This window comes from Halichoeres trimaculatus, unplaced genomic scaffold, assembly GCF_033239565.1.
Source record: "Halichoeres trimaculatus isolate MK-OKI-2021-1 unplaced genomic scaffold, fHalTri1.1 fHalTri1_scaffold_5, whole genome shotgun sequence".
NCBI lineage: Eukaryota > Metazoa > Chordata > Actinopteri > Labriformes > Labridae > Halichoeres > Halichoeres trimaculatus.
This window is the reverse complement of record NW_027437183.1, coordinates 7,317,318-7,338,608: the sequence shown is the minus strand read 5'-3', so window position 1 is coordinate 7,338,608 and position 21,291 is coordinate 7,317,318. Positions and strand designations below refer to the sequence as shown.

The following is a 21,291-nucleotide window of genomic DNA, read 5'->3' as shown; positions in this document are numbered from 1 at the left end:
TGCTGACAACTAGCCTGGCTGTGCTCATTATGTTGGTTTGTTGTTGTGGTCAAGCTAAATACAATCTGGTTCCGACACTGGGTGCATCTCAAAGCTCCAAAGTTTCATCCTTCCTTCCTTAACTTGCATTGTTCACTTACGTCTTAGTCCCTCCCACCAGAGATGCATGGGAGAGACAAGAAGGAAACTCTGGAGTGTCACATGAAGCGACGTGTTTCAGTGATGACGGCATCAGCTGATCACCTCTGGATCATCTGCCAGTCAGCTCTATCAGCTGTTTGTGTGTCTGCACTACTACTTCCCGTGTAGCAAAGGAGAGAGGAGACTGCAGTTTATCACTTTGAGATGCACAGACTGTTTTATTTTGAAAGTCGATAGACATTTTTACGTGGTTTCTGCTCATGACTTCTGTCCTGTTCAAAAGGAAGCTTGTGTATCTGATCTGGAGGGCTCTGACCTGCCAGAACTGGGAACTTAGATGCAGTTGATCCAATTTCTAAATAAAGCAAGGCTTCACTTTATTTCTTAGTTCTCCCATTTCTTTTTAAGTTTTACTGTTACTAAAATCATCCCTTCCTGTGCCTATTCCAGTAACAAAAAAGCAAAGCAGTGGTGACACCATGACAATTTATTTGAACATACCAGACTGTGTCCGTTGATGACCAGGCCATACTCCCCGATGATCACCTCATCTGACATCACTATCCGACCGTTACTCACGGCTCCTTGTGGCAGAAACACAGAATCCTCGGTTGCAGATGATCTCATGGAGTTTTGTGCATTTCTGAAAAAATAAAACAGATGGATTTCAGGGAACTTGAATGACTTAATGACCTGCACAGTTGAGTGTAAATATCTATACTTTTTAAAAGGAACTTCACAGTTCTGTCAAATTTGATGCATAATTTTGCAATAAAGAAATCATGGGATCACTAACTCATGATGCTAAGTCACTTTGTGATTGTCCTCTGACCTTAGTTCCTGTCTGACATCTTCAGGTGAGTTTCCAGAGATGATGAAGACCTCGGCCATTTCCTCTCGTAGCAAGTTGCACGAATACCCGATGTTCTCTGCAGTTTCTGCAACACCAAAATAAATACCAGTAAGTTTGCATCCATCATTAACCTGAAAACATGACCCCAAGTAAAACATATTTAACTATCAAATACTGAAGAGCTGTTTTTATCTGCCCTGAATAAATAACATCATGCAAATGGGTGTGGTTCCAACGGAGAGCGTATGTCTGATCATGTCTGAACTTCTGTACCTTGTTTGTCACCAGTCAAAACCCAGATTTTGATGTCAGCTTTGGACAGCTGCTCGATGGTCTGAGGGACTCCGTCTTGAAGCTTATCTTCGATAGCTGTAGCCCCGAGGAGCTGCACACACACACACGATAAACACATTTAATAATGATCCAGTTGTGCTTCATGAGGTTTTTCTTCAGTGCTTTCTTCTCCTACCAGCAGATCCTTCTCGATCTCCTCGTACAGCTGGTCCAGTTTCTCCTCTCTGTCGTCCAGAGCTGTGCTGGCCTCATGGTGGCGCTGTTTCCACTGGATGAAATACTCCTCATCCAGGTCTTTGTAAGCTAACGCCAGAGTCCTGAGGCCTTCTCCTGCAAACTCCTGCAGATCAGCACACACAGACTTAAATTCAAGTGAATAAAACATCCTGGAGAAGACAACCACACAGCTGCTGATGGTATTTAAAGGTATAAACAGAAGTTAAACACAAGCTATCAGCTGTTTGGTTTTTGTTAGGTAGGTCTAAACTACAAGACAGGAGAAGAAAAACAGACCACTGAGACATGATCAGTGTTTTATGTCTGCTCTAACATTTCAGGGAAAACAAACAGATACTTGGAGGAGGGGAAATGAAAAAAAGAATTCAAAGATGATAAAAAAGAGACTTCCCATTGTTTCATTGCTGCCATTTATAAAAGCAGTTTTGATTGTATGAAAAGCAGTAAAATGAGTTGTATCGATCGTGTCACTAAAAACAATAACACAGAAATATTTACTGACATTGAGATGCTCCGTGGTGACGTCCATCAGCTTGCTGCAGGACTGATGCAGCCTCTCGTAGATGATGGTGTCTGCACCTTTACAGAGCAAAGACAGCTTCCCCTCTGGGCTCCGAACTGGGTATAAAAATACACACACACTTAATTTAATCTTCATTTCAAAGAAAATCAAACTGTTTAGTCTGCAGACAATATCACAGTGGAGTTGTACCGATAACAGACATCCTCTTGCGGACGTTGTTGAAATCCAGAATAGCGAGGAGTTCATAGCTGCGCTGCTGTCCCATTTCCACGATGGAAACGCTGTCCGGGGTTCGTGAGCGAAACACAAACCCAAAGTTTCTGGCAGCTGTGACCAAAGCTCCCTCATCTGGAGACTGGGCCTGGTAGAAAATCTCACCTGGGAGAGAAAAAGATTCATGTTTCTCTCTCCAGAGGACGACTAATTATTTTTGAGTCACACAGACAGTCAGTTTTTTTCTAGTATGAGCGGCTCATGTTGGGATCAGTTTCTGTTTGTTAAAACTGAGCACAGCTCCAAAGATCACTCAAAGGTTAATCAAACTCTCTCTTCCTTACTTTGCTGCCTTTATTTCTTCCTCCTTTCCTTTCTTCTTACCTTAAAAACTTCCTACTTTACCTTCCTTCCAACCTTTGAGTCCTTCCTACTTTCCTAACTTCCTTTTTTTCCTTGCTTTTCTTTTGCCTGATTTCTGTTCATTCATCCTTCCTTCATTCCCATCTTTCCTGCATTTCTTTTTTTCTTTCAACCCCTCTATCATTCTTTCTACCTTTCTTCCTTCCTTTGCTGCTTCCCCTTTTTCTTTCTTTCCACCCAACTCATTTTTTCTTTCTAACATCCCCCTCTTCTTTCTTTATTCCACCATTCTTTCTTCCTTGTTTCCTTCCTTCCTCCTGCCATGTCGTCCTATCTTTCCCTTTCCTTCCTTCCTTTTTTTCTTTCATCCACCAATCCTCTTTTCCTGTTTCCTTCTTTCCTCAAGTCATGACTTCCAATCTTTCTCCTTTTTTCCTTCTTCCTTTCCTTTCGTTCATCCTTTTCTTCTCGTCTACCCTTATCCCTCCCTCTCTTCTTATATTTTTTCCTCCACCATCCTTCTTTCCTTGTTTTCGTGCCTTCCTCCTATCCTGTCTTCCTTTCTTTATTCTTTCCTTCCTTCCTCCTTCCTTTCTTATTTTTCTTCCTTCCTTTTTTTCCTTTCCTTGTTTCTTGCCGTTCTCCTTTCCTGTCTTCCTGTATTTCTCATTTCCTTTCCTTTTCTGCCTTCCTTCCTTGTGTTTGTCCTCCTTACTTTCTTTCTTCTTTCTCCCACCATTTTTCTTTCCTTCCTTGTTTCCTGCCTTTCTCTTATTCTGTCTTCCAATCTCTCTCCTTTCCTTCCTTCTTCCTTTTCTTCTTTCCTCCCACCTTCCTTCCTTCTTTATTTTTCTCTCTTCAACCGTTCTTCTTTCCTTGTTTACTGCCTTGCTCCTATCCTGTCTTCCTATCTTTCTCCTTTCCCTTCCTTCCTTCCTTCCTTCCTTCCATTCTCCCTGCACCTGAGTGAATATATTAGGTTCAATAAATGAGGTCATTAATACACACATCCTGGTGTAAGAACTGGCTCATATTTAGAGTAAGCCTCGTGTGGTCATTAAGGGAACTACAGGTTTTGAAATTATTGTAATAGCTTCATTTTCAGTCATGTGGCTGTTTCTTACAAAGTGAAACACAGTAAAATATATGTCCTGATGACTGAGATAAGACAGAAATGAACCCATGGATTTTATTCCCTCTTCTCATTTTTATGATGTAGTTTTTTTTTCTCTTTTTCTCACACAGAAACCCTGAACCCATCCTCACCTTCTTTCTTCTCCTCGGCCATGACGGTGTGGCAGAGGGACAGCAGTCTGAAGAAGGCGTGGACCTCAGGGTTCTCCAGCTTCACCGCCTCCACCAGGGCGTGATCGTGGAACACGAAGCGAGGATCAGCCAGCGGGTTGAAAGAGAAGTCAACTGTCTCTGTGTCCTGATGTGAGAAAGGGGATGAGAAAACCTTGGTTTGTGTTTCAGAAAACATGTTATTTTGTATTTTTATGAATGAAGAGACACTGCTATGGTAAAATGTCTATTTGTTCTACTGAATGTCTCAGTTTTCAGAGTATCTGCGATGTTTAATTAACTCACCTCTGTAATCTCCAGTCTCTGCCCTGTGTAGTCACAAACATCCCCTAAAAGAGACAGAGAGTATGTGAAGTGGACATCTTTACACAAACCAAAACACAAACAAGTCAGTTACATAAGGAGATGAAAGCACAAGTCACTGCTCCACCCTGTGATCTCCTGCATTTTTGATAGATTATTTTAACTTATTCAAGGTTTAACAGAAGTATTCAGTTGGATTCAGTATATACGTAGATACATTTTTGGATTCAGAGTTCAATCCTCCAGCTCCCACTTTGCCTTTATTTAGCTCAGAAACTCTGATATTGTTATAAAGAAAATATAAAAAAAATATCATCAGAGCAGTGTTTCACATCTGGAGTCTTACCGTAAGATTTGCCGTTGATGGAGCACTTGTTGAAGACCATGATATTCTGAGTGAGCGTCCCTGTTTTGTCGCTGAAGACGTACTTGATCTGTCCCAGCTCCTCGTTCAGCGTGGTGGTACGAGCCTCGGCGGGGGTGTCGTTACGTGAGTAATACATCTTCCTGTCCCAGTCGATGTAGAAGCTGTTTCCTAACCGAATGATCTCCACACTGCAAAGAGACATAGATGAACAGTTGGGGAGAAACAGTTAGCATTTCTGACCATCTAATGCATGTTGGAGGCTTTTGAACTCTAAGGTTACACCGACATCTTCATTTATACACGTTACCTCACATAGAGAGAGATGGGCACCACGGTGTTGAGGATGATGACGTAGGACCAGAATGTGAGGAAGGCAGAGAAGCCAGCGCTGTTTTCATCTTGCCTGGGCAGAAAGACCGTGAACTGTGAGCCTTCAGTCTCCTCCCAGAAGTAGTTTCCAATTGCCAGGATGGTGCACATGAACGCCAGGAAACCGAAAATCTACACAGACAGTGAGTCTTTTGATTACAGGCAAATGTTGTACGTTTAAACATACCGTAAGAAACGACACAATACCAAAAAGATGCTGCAGAGAATAAAGGGACTTTTATGTTGAGAGTTTTAAGGGTTAATTTTGATGCTGCAGAATAATTACTAAGAAATAGTCACAATAAGATCCCACAAACAGCTTTTATGATCTGAAGACTCACACAAAGTACGAGGACATTCATCAGACGGTCCACACTGGTCCTCTTGAACGTGCTCTTTCCACAGTTCTGCATCAGTTTGGTCTCTGGACCTGCAGAGGAACGTTAAAAGTCACAGCTCAACAGATGTTCGTTTTAAACCATTTGGTTTCTTCTTTATGGTTATGTGTTCGTAAAAAACACCATCCCACCTCCAAACAGCACCAGCCCAAAGCACCACTCGGTGTTCCTCAGGGTGCAGCCTCGCAGCACGATCTTCTCGTTGTCCAGCGAGTATTTCTGACCGGAGACAGTCAGCGTTCCTGTGAAGCGGTCTAGCCGGTTGTTTGGAGGCTCACAGCGCACCTCACCTTGAAGACGACGGAAAGGGAAACGATTTTTAATTGGAATTATTTAGATTAGCAGCATGAAATGCTGAACGTTTTACCAAATTATACTTTCTTAGGTTTCCTGTGGGAACAATTTGATGATTACAAATTAAATTTATGACTCTCACACAATTATCTCTTATTTTTTCAAAGTAAGGTCCCATGGCTTCACCCTGAAGAGAAGCAACAACTTTTTCTACATTTTGCACGTCTTAAACTACTGAAACCAGTAGTCGGCCGTCTTCTAACACTAGAATCTTACCTCTAAAGTCGGCCAGCTTTTCAATATCATCTCCCAGGTCTCCTGTGACAGGCAGGGCCTGTCTGACCTTCAGGTTGGTCTCTCTGAGGAAAAGAAAACAGGGATGAGTGGAGTTTGCAGAGAATGAGACACAAAGGAGTTGGAGCTAGAAACAACAGATGCAAACCCTCTGAATACTGTACAGTAAGGTTTGTTAAATATGTGTTATGACGGGGTCAAGAGAAGAACCAACCCGTCCAGCTCTGCGGTCTCAATGTAGACCAGGTTAAGTGGTTCACTGCTGGAGAGCAACAGAAGATCGGCCTGAAAATACAGTAAAAAACAAACATTACAGCAAAATTTAGGATCAATAAAAAGGAGTGAAGCAGGGATCTCAGAGGAAAAGATTCAGGATGTTTTATTTTAGACTGAATTCTCACAATCCACCTAAAATATCTGCTTATGTGTTTTTTAGATTCATTAAAAACCATTTCTGTCTAATTTCTAATATAACAAACCTCTAAAAATAAACAATTTAATCTCCTGAGACCTTCATCATCTTTTATCGAGAATGCTTTCGAACTAAAAATGTGATTTTGTCTAAAAAACTGTCCAAAGAAAAGGCACAAAATTAAAAAACTCCAGGTTGAGAAACAAAACAGTGAATCCAAAAGACAAACAGAGCTCAAATGGACAAGAAAACTTAAAGAGAGATAAAACCTGAAGAGGAGGGTGAAATGAGGAGATGTTTACTCACAGTGACGAACTGGTTGTTTTCCAACTTGATGATGTCTCCCACCTGGACGTCCATCCATTTCTCACTGCGCAGTCTGAGCACAGGAAACAGGCCGGTAAATGTTTAGATCTGTGTGTGTGTGTGTGTGTGTGTGTGTGTGTGTGTGTGTGTGTGTTTGCATGTGTGTGTGTTATCTGAGGACTGTCAGGAAACAAACTGAAAAGCATAAAAGCCCTGAAAACTGAGGTCATCCTATTTTTAGTCTCTCCTTTACGGCCTGTTCCTGACGCTTTCCTGGATCATCTGTCTGACAATAACAGAGGTTTAAAACTTGGCAGGAACACAAGTATTTGATGGTTTCCGGAACTTAACATAATGCTTTTATGTTTTCTTAACCTTTTTCTGGCTAACTATTTAACCTACTTTATAAATAATGAGACAATTACACCAAAATATTACAAAACATGATTCATTTGTGATTGGTTTGTTGGCGATTACTATTTTGGGATGAGTCAACAAGTTGTTTTCTTGTCAGGAAAGCGTCTTAATAAGTGTCATTTTCTCTCTTAACTATGGCTAATTTTTGGAAAAGGGGCTTTTTTTCATCAAATGTGAGAAATGATTGAGTCCAAGGTCAAACTAAGACCAGTCCATGTTGTCCTCGCGTGCCACATAACCCCTAAGTCTCTCTGGTGCAGCCGCAGGAAGCAGCTGCAGGAAGCCAGGAAGCACTTGTTAAGTATCCTGTTGACCTGATGTCTGCTATTTCTAATATTTGAGGTGTGTTTGTGGCTCTATTCCTCCATAAGGCTGAAACAATCAGATACTCAGATTGAACTTTTTAGGACGTCTTCATATCAAAGCTTTAAGGGCTCTAGAGAGGTTCCCTGAGGAACACCTACCTGCAGAGAAGGTTAAACACTTTTATCTTCCCCTCAGGAGTTTCTACTGGATGTAGCTCCCTGAATCTGTGTGTTGATAGTCACTGATGTATTTCCCATATGTCACAGCAAATGAAGAAACTTACTTTCTATCAATGAGGACTTCAACTTTTCTGTTGTTGACATGGTTGTCGCTCCTGTGGCGATTCTGAAAAAGAAGCAGACAGAAGACTCAGTTGGAGAAGTTACAAAAAATGAAACAAATCAACAACAAAAAAAATCTAAATTTCTAAGTTTTTAAAAGTTGGAGTCCCTTATTTCATCAGATTTCAAGGGGTACATTAAAAAACAGAAACTGGAAACACCCCTGGTAGGGAAAGCCAACAACTCATCAATGGACTTTAGGTCTGAAATATCCCTGCTTTGTTGAGAAAGTTTGAGGGGTTGATCAACAACTTTCCCAGAGGTTAAAAAATTTGCAAAATTAAAATTTCAAGAGAAATTTTTGATGAAATACACTCACCGGCTACCTTATACCTTTATACCTGTCCAACTGCTTATTAACGCAAATTTCTAATCAGCCAATCACATGGCAGCAACTCACTGCACTTAGACATATAGAAATGGTCAAGATGATCTGCTGTATCAGAATGGGGAAGAAAGGTGATTTAAGGGACTTTGAACGTGGCATGGTTGTTTGTCTGAGTATTTCAGAAACTGCTGATCTACTGGGATTTTAACCCACAACCATCTCTAGGGTTTACAGAGAATGGTCCCAAAAAGAGAAAATATCCAGTGAGCAGCAGTTCTGTGGGACAAAATGCCTTGTTGATGCCAGAGGTCAGAGGAGAATGGACAGACTGGTTGGAGCTGATCGAAAGGCAACAGTAACTCAAATAACCACTGGTTACAACCGAGGTTTGCAGAAGAGCATCTCTGAACACACAACACGTCCAACCTTGAGGCAGATGGGCTACAGCAGCAGACCACACCGGGTGACCCTCCTGTCAGCTAAGAACAGGAAACTGAGGCTACAATTCACACAGCAACACCAAAACTGGACAATAGAAGAATTTGGCCTCAACAACATGAAAGCATGGATCCATCCTGCCTTGTATCAACGGTTCAGGCTGCTGCTGGTGGTGTAATGGTGTGGGGGATATTTTCTTGGCTCACCTTGGGCCCCTTAGTACCAACCGAGCATTGCCTGAAGTCCACAGCCTACCTGAGTATTGTTGCTGACCATGTCCATCCCTTTATGAGCACAGTGTACCCATCTTCTGATGGCTACTTCCAGCAGGATAACGCTCCATGTCATAAAGCTGGAATCATCTCAGACTGGTTTCTTCAACATGACAACGAGTTCCCTGTACTCAAATGGCCTCCACAGTCCCCAGATCTCAATCCAATAGAGCACCTTTGGGATGTGGTGGAACGGGAGATTCTCATCATGGATGTTCAGACGACAAATCTGCAGCAACTGTGTGATGCTATCTTGTCAATATGGACCAAACTCTCTGAGGAATGTTTCCAGGACCTTGTTGAATCTATGCCGCCAAGGATGAAGGCAGTTCTGAAGGCAAAATGGGGTCCAACCCAGTACTAGCGAGGTGTACCTAATAAAGTGGCCAGTGAGTGTAGGTCTGCGAATGCTTTGAAGAGAATCCAAACATGAACAAAAATCAAAAACAAAAACTCATCCAGAACATGGACATAAAGAAGTGATCTAAAGATTGTGACATATCTAAAAACTGTCTCCTCATTGATTTCTTGTAAAGTTCAGCAGTTGACAGCTTCTTCTCACAGCACCTTTCCCAACCCTGGCGTCAGTTATTTCAGCCTCTGTTTTTGCAAGGTCATACATGGTCAGTGTTGAGTTTCTGTGAGCGCGCCTGAACCTGCCCAGTGACTTCACTCAGGGAACAGATGGGCAGCGACGGGCGAGGAGCGTTCAGGATCGCCAAACAAAAAGAGTCCTGTTCTCCTCCAGCTAATGTTTAACCCGTGACTGCACTCGTTTTCTTGTGGTGGTTTGGCATGAGGTTATCTGGTGCCTCCACCCCACGCACAAAAACACACTCCTATTAGTTTTTGTCACTGAACTGGTTTCCCTGTCACGGTTCCCTGGGCACATTTGGTTCTGCTTCAGTTCCCAGAAAGCGATGAAAAAATCAGGCATTAGTATGACCTTTGGGCGAAAAGAAAATCTACTTCCTCATGAACATGCAGATTGGGCTAACAGTGTTGTAGTTGTGAATTCGTACTGATGGGAGTTTCTATCATTACTTCATCAGTTTCAATTCCTGTATGACACTGCTTCATGTCTTAATCACAGCTATAAAAGTCACGCTGTCGTAATCATCTCTTCTGCAATAATTTATCAGAAAAATGCTCAATCAGCTCACTTAAAGCTCCTGTGAGGAGTTTTCAGCAGACTGAAATGACTGCTAATGCCCCTCGGAGGCAGAAACAAGATAATCAGAGAGATTATTTCTCCTGTTAATGAATCTTGTAAATGCTGCACAGGGAAAGTGTTGTAGGATGTAATAAAGAGGAAATAATTTTAATCAGAAAATGCTGCTGATAACATCTAAAGTGTGGCGCCAAAAGTTCCTCACAGGAGCTTTAAGCCGTCCTTGAACACTATTTACTGACTAACCCTAACATCTGTAATAGTTGCAGTTCCTTATGAGATCAGTTACTTCTATCTTCCTTCTCTCTCCTCAGTCCTCTATCCTCTCAGTTTTGACAGTTTTGATTGCATGAGAATGTTTCATTCTCTTCACTATTAAAAAAGACAGAATGTAAAGGATGTGATTCTGCACAACTTTAAAAAACCTAAAGGCTCTTCTATATTTCCTTTTCAGGGCAGCATATCTACACCGTGGTTAGACCTCGTCTGGAATGTGTGGCACATGGAGGCATGAAGGTGGAGCAAAGTGTTTCCACCCCTGATCAGCTGAGTGAGGTAGTAACAGAGGCGTAACAGGGAAAGACGGTAGTGATGTGAAGCATCAGAGTCAGCACGGAAGATAAAATCCTGAACAAATCTATACTAGTATTAATTGGACAACCTCCATTCCTTGAATGGACAGTGAGGAGTTTGAAAGTGATCTTGAAAAAGGTTCCCTTCTAGAAAAATGCCTCATTGTAATCCACACTTTAAAATGAGATTATCAGCACCAATGTAGGTTATTTCGAAATGCTTCTTCATAGCTTCCTGATTGAGTCGAGCAGGACAGGATTAATTTATGGCATGCTCAAGTCTCTATGACAACACCACGCTGACTGACGAAGTTTAGAAGTGAGAAGAGAGATCTGTGTTTTTCTCTGCTGAAAAATGATATCTGCGTTTAATTTTGTAGTGATGGTGGACACTGGAGCCTAACTGTCAGACAGAAAAATTACAGGAGAGCAGAAGAAAGATAAACAGGAGAGTGATACAGCCCGAGCTAAAGGATAACACAGGAGCTAAACTGTTTGTGATAACGTCCATTTCAACCCACAGTCAGCAGTTATTCTGCAGTGGTCTGTTCAAACTTGAGAGTCTATCAATAAAATGAAGAGTGAGGTTACGTTACTAACATTACACATTAGGGACACGTCTCACAGTATCGAGCCGTCAGTAGTGCTACATATGGACGGCTACTAAACTACTGTACAAACTGACAGATAGCTTGTTGTCACGTTAGCCTACAGATACGTCATAGCACTGGGCTGCTATTAGGGCTATAGCCAGCTTACGACGTATGGTATGAACTTACGTTTGCTTGTTGTCATCAAGCAAACAACAGCGCTACGTCACTGTACTGATAAATACCTTACCTCGTCGCGTTGTATCCAGTAAAAAAGCTGACTTGAACTAAGATTTGTTCCAAACATTTGTTCCAAAACAAACACATTCCTGGTTAAAAGTCATATCTTTACAACAGTGTGCGCTACAAATCCTTCTCACAGCATCTTAAATATGAGGATGAGACTGAGAAAGATGTTTTGGCAACTTCAGACTTTTCTTACTTAAGCTGAACAGACAGGACCAATGGCTCTACCCTTTGTCACCAGTATCTGATCTAGCTTTCTGAGTCTGAAACTACGATTCAATCCATGCAATGCTAGTCATCTTACTGTGTTATAAGCTGCAAAATAAGAATCAGTATCAGTAATTTATCAAAACTTAAAGTCTTCTGAAGATCAGCCACCAAAAGTGAGGTTAAATGAGAAAAGATAAAAGTACTAGGCACAAGCAATGATCAAAAATTCTCCTGTGTATGCATTTTTCATATAGCACATATTAACTGTTCTATAAACCAGTAGTTCCCAAAGTGGTAGAAGTCATGAAACACTAATAGGGGGGTCAGAAAATACCTTTTTAAGTCAAAAGCTATTTACAGTCACATATTTCACCCATACGGTAACAGTACAAAGAAAAATAGGATTTAAACTTGATATAAAAGCACGCAAATTGAAAATACTTGATCTGTTTCCACTTTTTTGTTGCTACTAGACCCCTATGATACTAAACCAGGGTAACAATGGTATCAGTGATGACAAATTTATTTAGGAAATACAACAATATGTGTATTTGACTGGTCTAATTTTCTACCCCTCAGCTGAATGAAGTGTCTTGGGCCTCTTTTTGTTTTTGGATTGGTCTACTGGTGTTTTCCCACCAGAGATGGTCATGAATCTCTGGCATCGCTATTTTGAGAGTCTTAAAGGTTTGGGAATCCCTGGTATAGATGGATTGGAATAGGTTGCCATTTCTTTTGTTGTTGCCTTAAATAAAGAGGGTTTAAAATGTGAAAACTATAACACAGTCTCCTGCCAACGGTCAAACGTGTGTAACGTTTGACGCTGACAGTGAGATAACATGGGTTAAAAGCTGTGTGAAGTGTTTTGTACATGACACTGCTGATGTTTTTCCCACGGTCAGAGTAAACGTGATTATCAGCAGAATGAGATAACAGAAAATAACATCAACTACTGAGTATGGCAAGAGCTGGACAATGAACATTCTCCATACCATCAAACTGGTTTAGATGGAAACAATTCTCTCTGCTAAAATATCTCATACTTTGTTTTTATCCAACTTGTTTTCTACTTTTGAAGAATACTCTTACGATATCATCAGTGGCATCTTTGGCAGCGGTAACTGACAGCACGAGGACCAGAGGTACGACGGTGGTGAACCAGGACAGAGACGAGATCTGAGGGATCACCTGAAGAAAACACAAACACACAGAAAGTTCTGTGTAAGGAGGATATCTCAAAGATTTTTATCCTGATTTTGATAATAATGACATGAAAAACAGGCCATAAGAAGGGCTCCAAAGCTGATTTAACCATGACAGATCCGATTACATGACCAAACCACGTGGACTTAAACTGTTTTATGAAATGTGTTTGTAAAATTCATTCAAAACAACCTGAAGTTCCTTTACACCAAGACAACGGTCACTGCAGACAACCTCTGTGGTGCAACACGACTGTTTTCAGTTTGCATCATGAGGCAATTTCCTGTTCTGGATATTGTACTTCCTTAATCTCACAGCACTTGATTCGTCCACATCCTGTTTGGTTAACACGCAGCTCCACTGTGACGGAGAAGAGCTGTGGACGTGTTGAGTTGGTTAGCATGTCGAGAAGTGTGAGGAGCGGGGATTCCCATGATACAGTCTGTTAAACACGTTCAGGTTGTAAAAAAGATACAAATCCTTTACGTCTTCCACTTGAATCATGAGATTCTCTGTGATTTCATTTCCCAAAGAGGAAAAAAGAGTTTTGAATTTACTTCCCCATAAAACACATTTCACTCAGTTTCTGTTTTAGTCCCCAAACTGAAAACAACACTAGTTCCCCAAATCTTGTTTTTTTCTTTTATTATTTGGTGAATTGCAAAACATAATGCTGGCATGGCAACTCTTTCTGTGTGCACCTTTATTTGTGTACACTTTGTGTGTATTTAAGTGCGTTTCCCTCACCTGCAGCACCAGCAGAAACAGGAAGTAGGCGTTGGCGATCCTCTGGAATTGCTCAAACAGGTTAAGAGGTAGAAAAGTGAAGAAGTTGTACTTGGAGGTCTTGATGGCGTTTGTCTAGAACGAGTGTAAAAAGGAAAGTGTTACTCATCATTTCAACTTATTATTAATATTTCCTACCATTCATGCCCTGAATGATGGTTATATTATGTTGTCAAAGCTGTAGTGCAGCTTCCTGCCACTAGCTGGAGATGTAGCTCTGTTTAACGGTAACTGTCATAGTCACATGATGATCTACCACCTGGATGAGATCGAGCACAGGTGACAGATGGCGTCTCGTACTACGTAGATGTAGTTTGTCAGTATTTTAATCTAGAAAATGGAGATATAATCATGTACAGGCTATGTGTCGTTGAATTTATGCAAGTACATGAACATTAAGCGGCAAGGAGGATCAAAGCCTTGGGTGCTAGCTCTGTAAGTGTTAGCCACACTCTCAAAACCAGTTTGACATTGTTTACCTGAGCTCCAGTGTTTAGCCATATTCAGTAAAATATGACGCTTTGACTCTTTCCTTTCCTGCATTTTTTTATGTATGAGCTGCTTGCTCGTTTATTGGTTTATCTATTCAACCTTACATTAATTTAAGTTGAAACATAATAAATCTGCTCTATAAGATGACTTATGGGCTGTTGGCACAAACTTAGAGCAGATAGAGTCAGAGCCAGACCAACTAATCAAACTTTTACAACCTTGTTTTTATCTTTTTTTTTTAACTGAGCCTTTGCAGATACACAGCAACTGTCAGAAACAGGACGAGATGTTTATGCTGTTTTCTATCAGAGTACTCCAGGTAAGATAACAGGGTCCCTGAAATCAGGATACTGTGTTTACACAAGAAAAAGTGACGTCAATTTTTGGAAGAGTACATCTTTATAAAAGCTCTGTCTTTACTGAAGGTTTAATACCTGTTTCTGTTACTTCAGTTATCTTTTCATTATCTCACACATTAATAAAACCTCCTCCACAGCAGGCAGATTAATTCTTTTACTCAAAAATTTACTACAGCTAATACAGGAAGTAGGGATGGGCATCGAAAACTGGTTCTGTTAAGAATCAATAAGAAATGTTTCAATCCGTGGATACAGATAGCCATTATGCTAAACAATTCTCTTAGTGGCTCTCTAAACTATGCCGCAGAGCCGCCAGAACCTACCTCGACTTGTTTGCCATAGCTATCTTAGCTTTGTAGTTAGCTAACATTTCCCAAGAAAACTCTGATTCAGGATTTTCAGCTTAAAGTTTTACTGACGAATTGAACTCACACAGAAATGTTCATTACTCTCTCACATGAGATCCTATTTAGTACACTCAACATGGAATAAATCTCCTTATTTACCAAAAGTAATATAAACAAAAAAGTCATCAAAAAAAATCTGATTGATAAGCAGAATCAATAAGGGCATTGGTATCAATAAAACCTTATCAATACCTAACCCTCACAGGAAGATAAGTAAGATCTCGTCTAAAAATTCCAACAGCACAAACCAAACACATCGCCTCTGTTTCTGGATGTAAACTGTGAGCAAACACCTGTAAGAACATAAAGGTGCTCTACAGCCATAGAGGTTTTATGGATCCATAAAACCTCTATGGCTGTTTTATGGAAATCTAACGCAGTATCCTACATGATAGGACAGGTGCATGGTGGGTATTTACATTATCAGCTGGAACAAATATTTGCCTGATGTTTGTGAGCCTGTGGATATTCTGCAGACATGAAGTAATCCAGGGCAGATATGATAAATTACAGGAGAAAATAATATGGAAGAGTGGATTATACTGTGAGACTGAAGACATATTCAAATAAACTGTGCTGGTTTTGTTTACTAAGCCATATACGTGACCTTTGACCTCTCTGTGGCTGATTGTGAACGAAAGTGTGGTCACAGGCTCTAATACTCACTTCCATGTTTTAAGTACAGTCAGTATCATCATGTGATGGCTGTTTGTCTGATCAGTCTAAAATCTGAAATCTACTCGAGTGTTAATGTTCGTAGGAAAATACTGAACTCAATATGAACCACATAAGCAAGTCAGGCACCACTTTTGTCTGATAAGATATTAAAATAAAACATTTTTGGGGCTTTTCAGGTGAATGAGGCTCATGCTAAGTCTTTTGACTAAAAACAAGACATAAACTCTTGCGTTGATCCCAGTTTTAAAGGTGTAGATGTTGCATTTTCTCACTCTCCTTCCTCTTTCTGTTCACTTTTCTCATGCATAGCTTGAGTGAGGCCGGATCAGGAAAAGATTTTTTGGAGTATATTGAACCGGCTTCACTGCCTTGGCCCCAGGTTGTCCAGCCTCATACAGACAGATAATACCCTCTTGCTGAGTAGCTGCCAGTTTTTGCAGTGTTATGATGTCTGGAGCATACCTATGTTTTCTCTGTATGCTCAGCCGGGCTGTTGGATCGTCCTGAGTCCTCAGAGCTTGTGCTTCATTTTTTTCCAATAAATTATTTTTCTAATAACTAAGCAGTATCTGTATTAGGGGGTCCAACAAAACCAAAACCTAACATATCATTTTAATGTTATTTCATGACATTGAAATGTTTGGTTTCACATGGGGAGTAGAAATTGACTTAAAAAATGAGTCGATTTGACAAAAATGAGGTGCTTTTTGGAAACATGCAGTAGAAATGAAAAAAAAGCAGTCTCTCTCTTTTGGACAGTTAAAATGTAAAAGTATCTTTTTAAATTCAAAAAGATCTTATGTCACTTTGCCTTGAATGTTGTCAAAGGGCTGGACATTTTTGCTAAAATGTCATTGGTGCAACTTAACTTCTGAATCACACCTCAAGACGCAGCAGATCGTGGATGCAAATGTTGCACTTTTCTTCGCAGCAGTGATCCATTCTCTGTAAACTCCCTCCTTGGTGAGGTCTTACTGATATTAATCATGAAGCAACTCACTGATAAGCACTTCATTGTGTATTTTTAGGAGCTCCTCTCAGACTGAAGGTTAAGTGAGGTCAATCAAAGTTTCTAGACAGAAGTGAAGGGGTAGAATGAGGACCCTCAGAAGAAATCCTTCAATAATAAATCCTCCTCATGTTAGACATGAGGAGGATGAGTCTTGTTGTTTAAATCTTTGTTAGTCTGTGAAGAAGCCCTTCGTTTCAGTTTGGGATGAATTCTTCATGCAGATGTTTGTCATCATGATCCGGGCGGAGGTCTGGAGGGAGGATTCAGTCTGCAGCAGGTGGGTCTTATCAGGTTGGACCAGCCTCAATCTGACTCACACGTGGCTTCATCTCTGAATGTCTTTACTGAGAAAACCACCCACAGACTGGAAACGCTGCTCTGGATGTGAATGTTTACACATGAAAAGGGGAAGAGGAGAGTTTGTGTGCGTGTTTTAATCTGTTTTGTTTGGGATAAATGTTCTGAGACACCCTTTTGTCTTTTTCTCAAACAACTGTGTTAATCTCATTTTTCTGCTTTGAATATATGATCTTAGCAGCAGGACTCACTCGAAGGAGGATTTTTCTTTGTAAATATTTGCATTGACCACATTAAGTCCGGAGCTGTTGTGTAAAACGAACACAGGCTGCATCTGCTGCAAGTTGTAAGAAAAGAAAGACACACTTACTGCATATTTAAAGGAGAGGTTGTACTCGCGGTCATTGGCGCGCAGTTTCCTCTCCAGCTCTGACATGAAAACACAAAAAGAGAGAAGATAGTGATGAAGTCCTGATGTTAATCAAGTTCGAAACTAAATCTTCTGACAAGGACACAAATCAAACCAAAGTCTATCTAATAAAGTCTCCTCAAACGACATTTGGACTGTGCATAGGCTACTGGTTTTGAGCTAAAGCTCTGTACATTTAGCAGAAACTCAACAACTCTTACAGCTGACATCTTTATATGAACGGATTTATCATGATGTGAAAACATGTTAGAGTTCAAAAGACACATTTGGAAACACAAGACCAGATTCAAGTTGTGAAATGGTGCAGGACAGACAAATATTGGTCCTAGATAAGAAATATTTGAGGCCAAAACTGTTGTTCTCAGGTCAAAATAGTCTGACTATTAAAACAATCCTATGAAATCCAGATCCTGATCCTGCAATAAAAACAACCTTTCACATTTTCCCCATATCGTCCCCTAATGGAGAACATTTTCCTTGGTCAGAAGCAAAGTTTGCTGATGTTTGCGCAGCGTGTAATTTTGCAGAAAACTGACCACTTATCGTCTGGTATCAAGACACACCTGAGGGACAGGTGAGGTTTGACCTCATCAGTCTGTGATGATGGAACAAGGATGTTTGAGAACACTTATTTGTACAGAAATCACTTACAGAAATAATTTTCAGTAGAAGTTGGAGAAAAATTAAAAATTCGATCTATCTGGATTTTTTGTTTGGCAATATCAAAATTGGGATTCTTTGTCAAAAAATTGTTTTTTTCTTTTCAAATCCAGATTCTTCATTTCAGTCTTTTGCTGTTTTCCAAACCGCCAACTACACTAGCAGTGCCTACTGTTCTGGCCAAATTTCAGTTTGTAGGAGGTAGTATGCAATTTTGCAAAATCTGCAGTATACCAAAAATCCCTGGATGTCCTACTGATTCAAGAAAATTTCTCAGAATGCAACAGACCAGTCTACCTGGCAAACTGTTTCCAACAATGCATGGTGCAAATGCTCTTTGTCAATGCGAGTGGCAGGTTTCGGTGAGTTACCGCCATCTACTGGAATGAGTCAGCATTATAACTACAATACAACAACACTAACGTTAGACGGTCCGTGAGATAGAAGTGAAGTGATGAGAAAAAAAACATCTGTAAATCTTGTCACTTCTTGTTGTAAAAGAGGTGTTAACTTCTACAAATTCAAGCAAATATAAAACAATAACTACCTTTTTTTCTACCAAATGTGGATTATACTAGGGCTGCAACTATTACTCGAGTAACTCGAGTACCTCGAGTACAAAAAATGATCGAGGCAAATTCTTTACCTCGAGGCTTCGTTTAATTAACATCACATGGCGATGAGAGCTATCAGGTGCGCGCGCGTTTGTGTATGTATGTGTGCGTGAGAGAGAGATGGTGTGAGAAAAGGAGAGAGAGAAAGAGAGATGAGGTGTGTGTGTCACCGGACTGTTGTGATTGACGGACAGAGAGGGAAAGAGAGAGAGGAGGTGTGTGTGTGTATGTGTACGTGTGTCACCCGGACTGTCTTAATTGACGGACATATCACAGCGATGCCGGACTTAAACAATGGCGGAAGGTGGACGAAAAAGACCGAAAACGTCTGGTGTGTGGGACCACTTCACACTTCGAAGTGCCGAAAATATCGTTCAGTGTGTATACTGCAAAGCCGAACTTGCATACCATCACACCACGTCGGCGATACTGCAGCACCTTAAACGCAAACATCCTCACTACACCACTCCAAGTGGAGGAGGTTCTACCGGGTAACTTACCTAAAATTGCTAACCCTAGCGCCTGCACATTATATAGCAGAGTCCTGCGCTGGGTCGGGTACCCGCAGAAACAGCTGATTTGCGGGTGGTTTTTAAAACCTTTTATTTTTCGGGGTTCGGATCTGGGTGGAAAAAATAACATGCGGGTCGGGTCGCGGGTTTTATTTTCGTTGACACATCAAAATTAATATAAAATAATAATAAATACAATAAATAAAAAACGTAAGGTGTAAGCTGGTTGTAGGGCTGTGACCATATAGCCACGCGATCCAGTTCTTATACTACATCCATGGTTGAGACATGATCACGGCTCGTACCTGCTGAGCGTCGCTTAAGTCTGGACAGAAAGTAAGTCTACTATTACACATGTAAAGGTCCTTTTAAGAGATTAAAAGTTTAAAAGCATTAAACGTTAAAAAACAGTGATTTTACAGTTATATGTGAGAAGATCACAGACGGTTGATGATGGAGCTGAAGTCAAGCTTTTATTGGAAGAGTTGCTTCATTCAGGTGCGTTGTTTACTCACTGGCATCTGAACTATGGCGATATACCGTTCAATTTTCAGACAATATGACCCAAAATGAATACTTTAAATGATGTTAAGGGTCGGGCTGCGGGTCGTGTTTCCACGGATCGGGTCGGGTTGCGGTACTAATCAGGCTGATGCGCGAGGTTGCGGTGCGGGTTTGTACGTCCCTAGGTCGGGGCGGGCGGGTCGGATCTTGAAAATTGGACCCGCGCAGGACTCTGTTGTATAGTACGAAGCATGACAAAGTTTACTCACTCACGTAAATACAGCTGTAACCACTTCTCACAGTTTATGTGTTAAACTCAAGACCAGGGGGCACGAGGGACAATTATATCTGGCCCACGCGATAGTTTTATATTGTTTTTTTGGTTTTGTTGTTTGTTTTTACTAATGGTCTAGCCCTATAAAGTGCTGATAACACACAAAATACAGATCCCATAATGCAGTGGAACAGCTGCCTTTCTGAACAAGAGACAAATGGAAAACAAAAGCACAATTTTATATAATATTTTCAGGGTTTTTTTGTTTTTTTTTCATGTTCATATTTTCAACTTTTTATTTTGACAGGAGACATTTTTAGGGAGAGCAAAAGCTTTTTAAGTTATCCATAGTTATTCATATTTTTCTTTTTTTCTATAATGATAGTATTTGTGTCCATTTATTCATATTTATTAACAAAACATTTTAGATTTAATGTGTTCAATCTACTTTTCTTTTTCTGCCCTTGACCTAAAGTGTGTGTTTTGAGTTTTGGACCCATGTGCAATTGAGTTTGACACCCCTGCCTTACAGGGTGCGCTTTTGTAGGAGAGGAGCAGCACTTTGCAGCCCCCCTCTCTCATATCACATATCTTAACTATGTTTTGATGTAGTGTTGTGATTTTTTCTTTTTCTACAGGGACTTGAGAGTTAATCTCTCTCTCTTCCTAGCCTTCCTTAAACATGTTGGAAAAATTCATACTAATACACTACATTCTTATGCCTTGTGTTTTAAGCTGCTTTGGATTGCAGAATTATATTACTGTTTTGTAAAGCAGTATTGAATTGGCTTTGATTTTAGGCCAGAACTGGTTAAAACTTTTAAAGTTGTTCATTAAAAAAACCTTTTCTGAGGAAAAAACAGTATTTGGTTGCTCATTTTAAAAGCCTTAACATGTTTTATTCTATATAATTGATTAATTTGTTTAAAAAACAAAATAGTATAACTCGTTAGAGTACTCGAGTACTCGAAGAAATAATCTACAGAGTACTCGATTCCAAAAATACTCGATAGTTGCAGCTCTAGATTATACTGAAGTGGTTTTTCCACCAGCTGTAAAAATAAAACGTCAATCCCTTCCAGAATTTTTAAAATAAACAATATTACTTTTGGTGTAAGATTGAAAATCAAATATGATGTTTCTGCTGTGGTCCAATTAAAAAAAAAATAATGAAACTGTTACGATCTACCTAGTTTGTGTTGTACATTTTCAATAAAGGTAAAAAAAATCATCAGTTGTAGCTCCGCCTTCTGAAACTTCAAACCAGAGTAATGAAATACAAAACAGACCCAACAGAACAGTCATACTACATGCAAAAACAGTAGGTGATAATAAGTGCCTACTGCACACTGCATTCACACTTAGTGTGTAGTAGGCAGTGAGGGAAAACGCCCTTTGTTTATAAACTAGATAGTGTTTGTACACGGTCTGGTCTCTGTATATTTAATAAAGTCTTTTCTCTTGCATGAATTCATTACATCAATTCATCATAAACCCCCA

The 21,291-nt window shown here is 40.3% G+C and overlaps 1 protein-coding gene across 1 annotated transcript in view; it reads right to left on the bottom strand.

Moving 5' to 3' along the window:
* LOC141790490 (phospholipid-transporting ATPase ID-like) overlaps positions 1-21,291 on the bottom strand; it is a 46,784-nt gene that overhangs the window by 5,602 nt on the left and 19,891 nt on the right. Inside the window, exons 3-21 of the mRNA XM_074670382.1 lie at positions 17,168-17,226; positions 13,514-13,627; positions 12,653-12,751; positions 7,679-7,740; positions 6,673-6,745; positions 6,169-6,239; positions 5,937-6,019; positions 5,498-5,656; positions 5,310-5,398; positions 4,907-5,100; positions 4,579-4,787; positions 4,215-4,258; positions 3,891-4,056; positions 2,238-2,426; positions 2,028-2,143; positions 1,464-1,628; positions 1,268-1,379; positions 974-1,079; positions 643-784 (exon numbers count right to left, since the gene is read on the bottom strand). Of these exons, the coding sequence (XP_074526483.1) occupies positions 643-784; positions 974-1,079; positions 1,268-1,379; positions 1,464-1,628; positions 2,028-2,143; positions 2,238-2,426; positions 3,891-4,056; positions 4,215-4,258; positions 4,579-4,787; positions 4,907-5,100; positions 5,310-5,398; positions 5,498-5,656; positions 5,937-6,019; positions 6,169-6,239; positions 6,673-6,745; positions 7,679-7,740; positions 12,653-12,751; positions 13,514-13,627; positions 17,168-17,226 (2,252 nt within the window). The remainder of the gene's footprint in view (positions 1-642; positions 785-973; positions 1,080-1,267; positions 1,380-1,463; positions 1,629-2,027; positions 2,144-2,237; positions 2,427-3,890; positions 4,057-4,214; positions 4,259-4,578; positions 4,788-4,906; positions 5,101-5,309; positions 5,399-5,497; positions 5,657-5,936; positions 6,020-6,168; positions 6,240-6,672; positions 6,746-7,678; positions 7,741-12,652; positions 12,752-13,513; positions 13,628-17,167; positions 17,227-21,291) is intronic.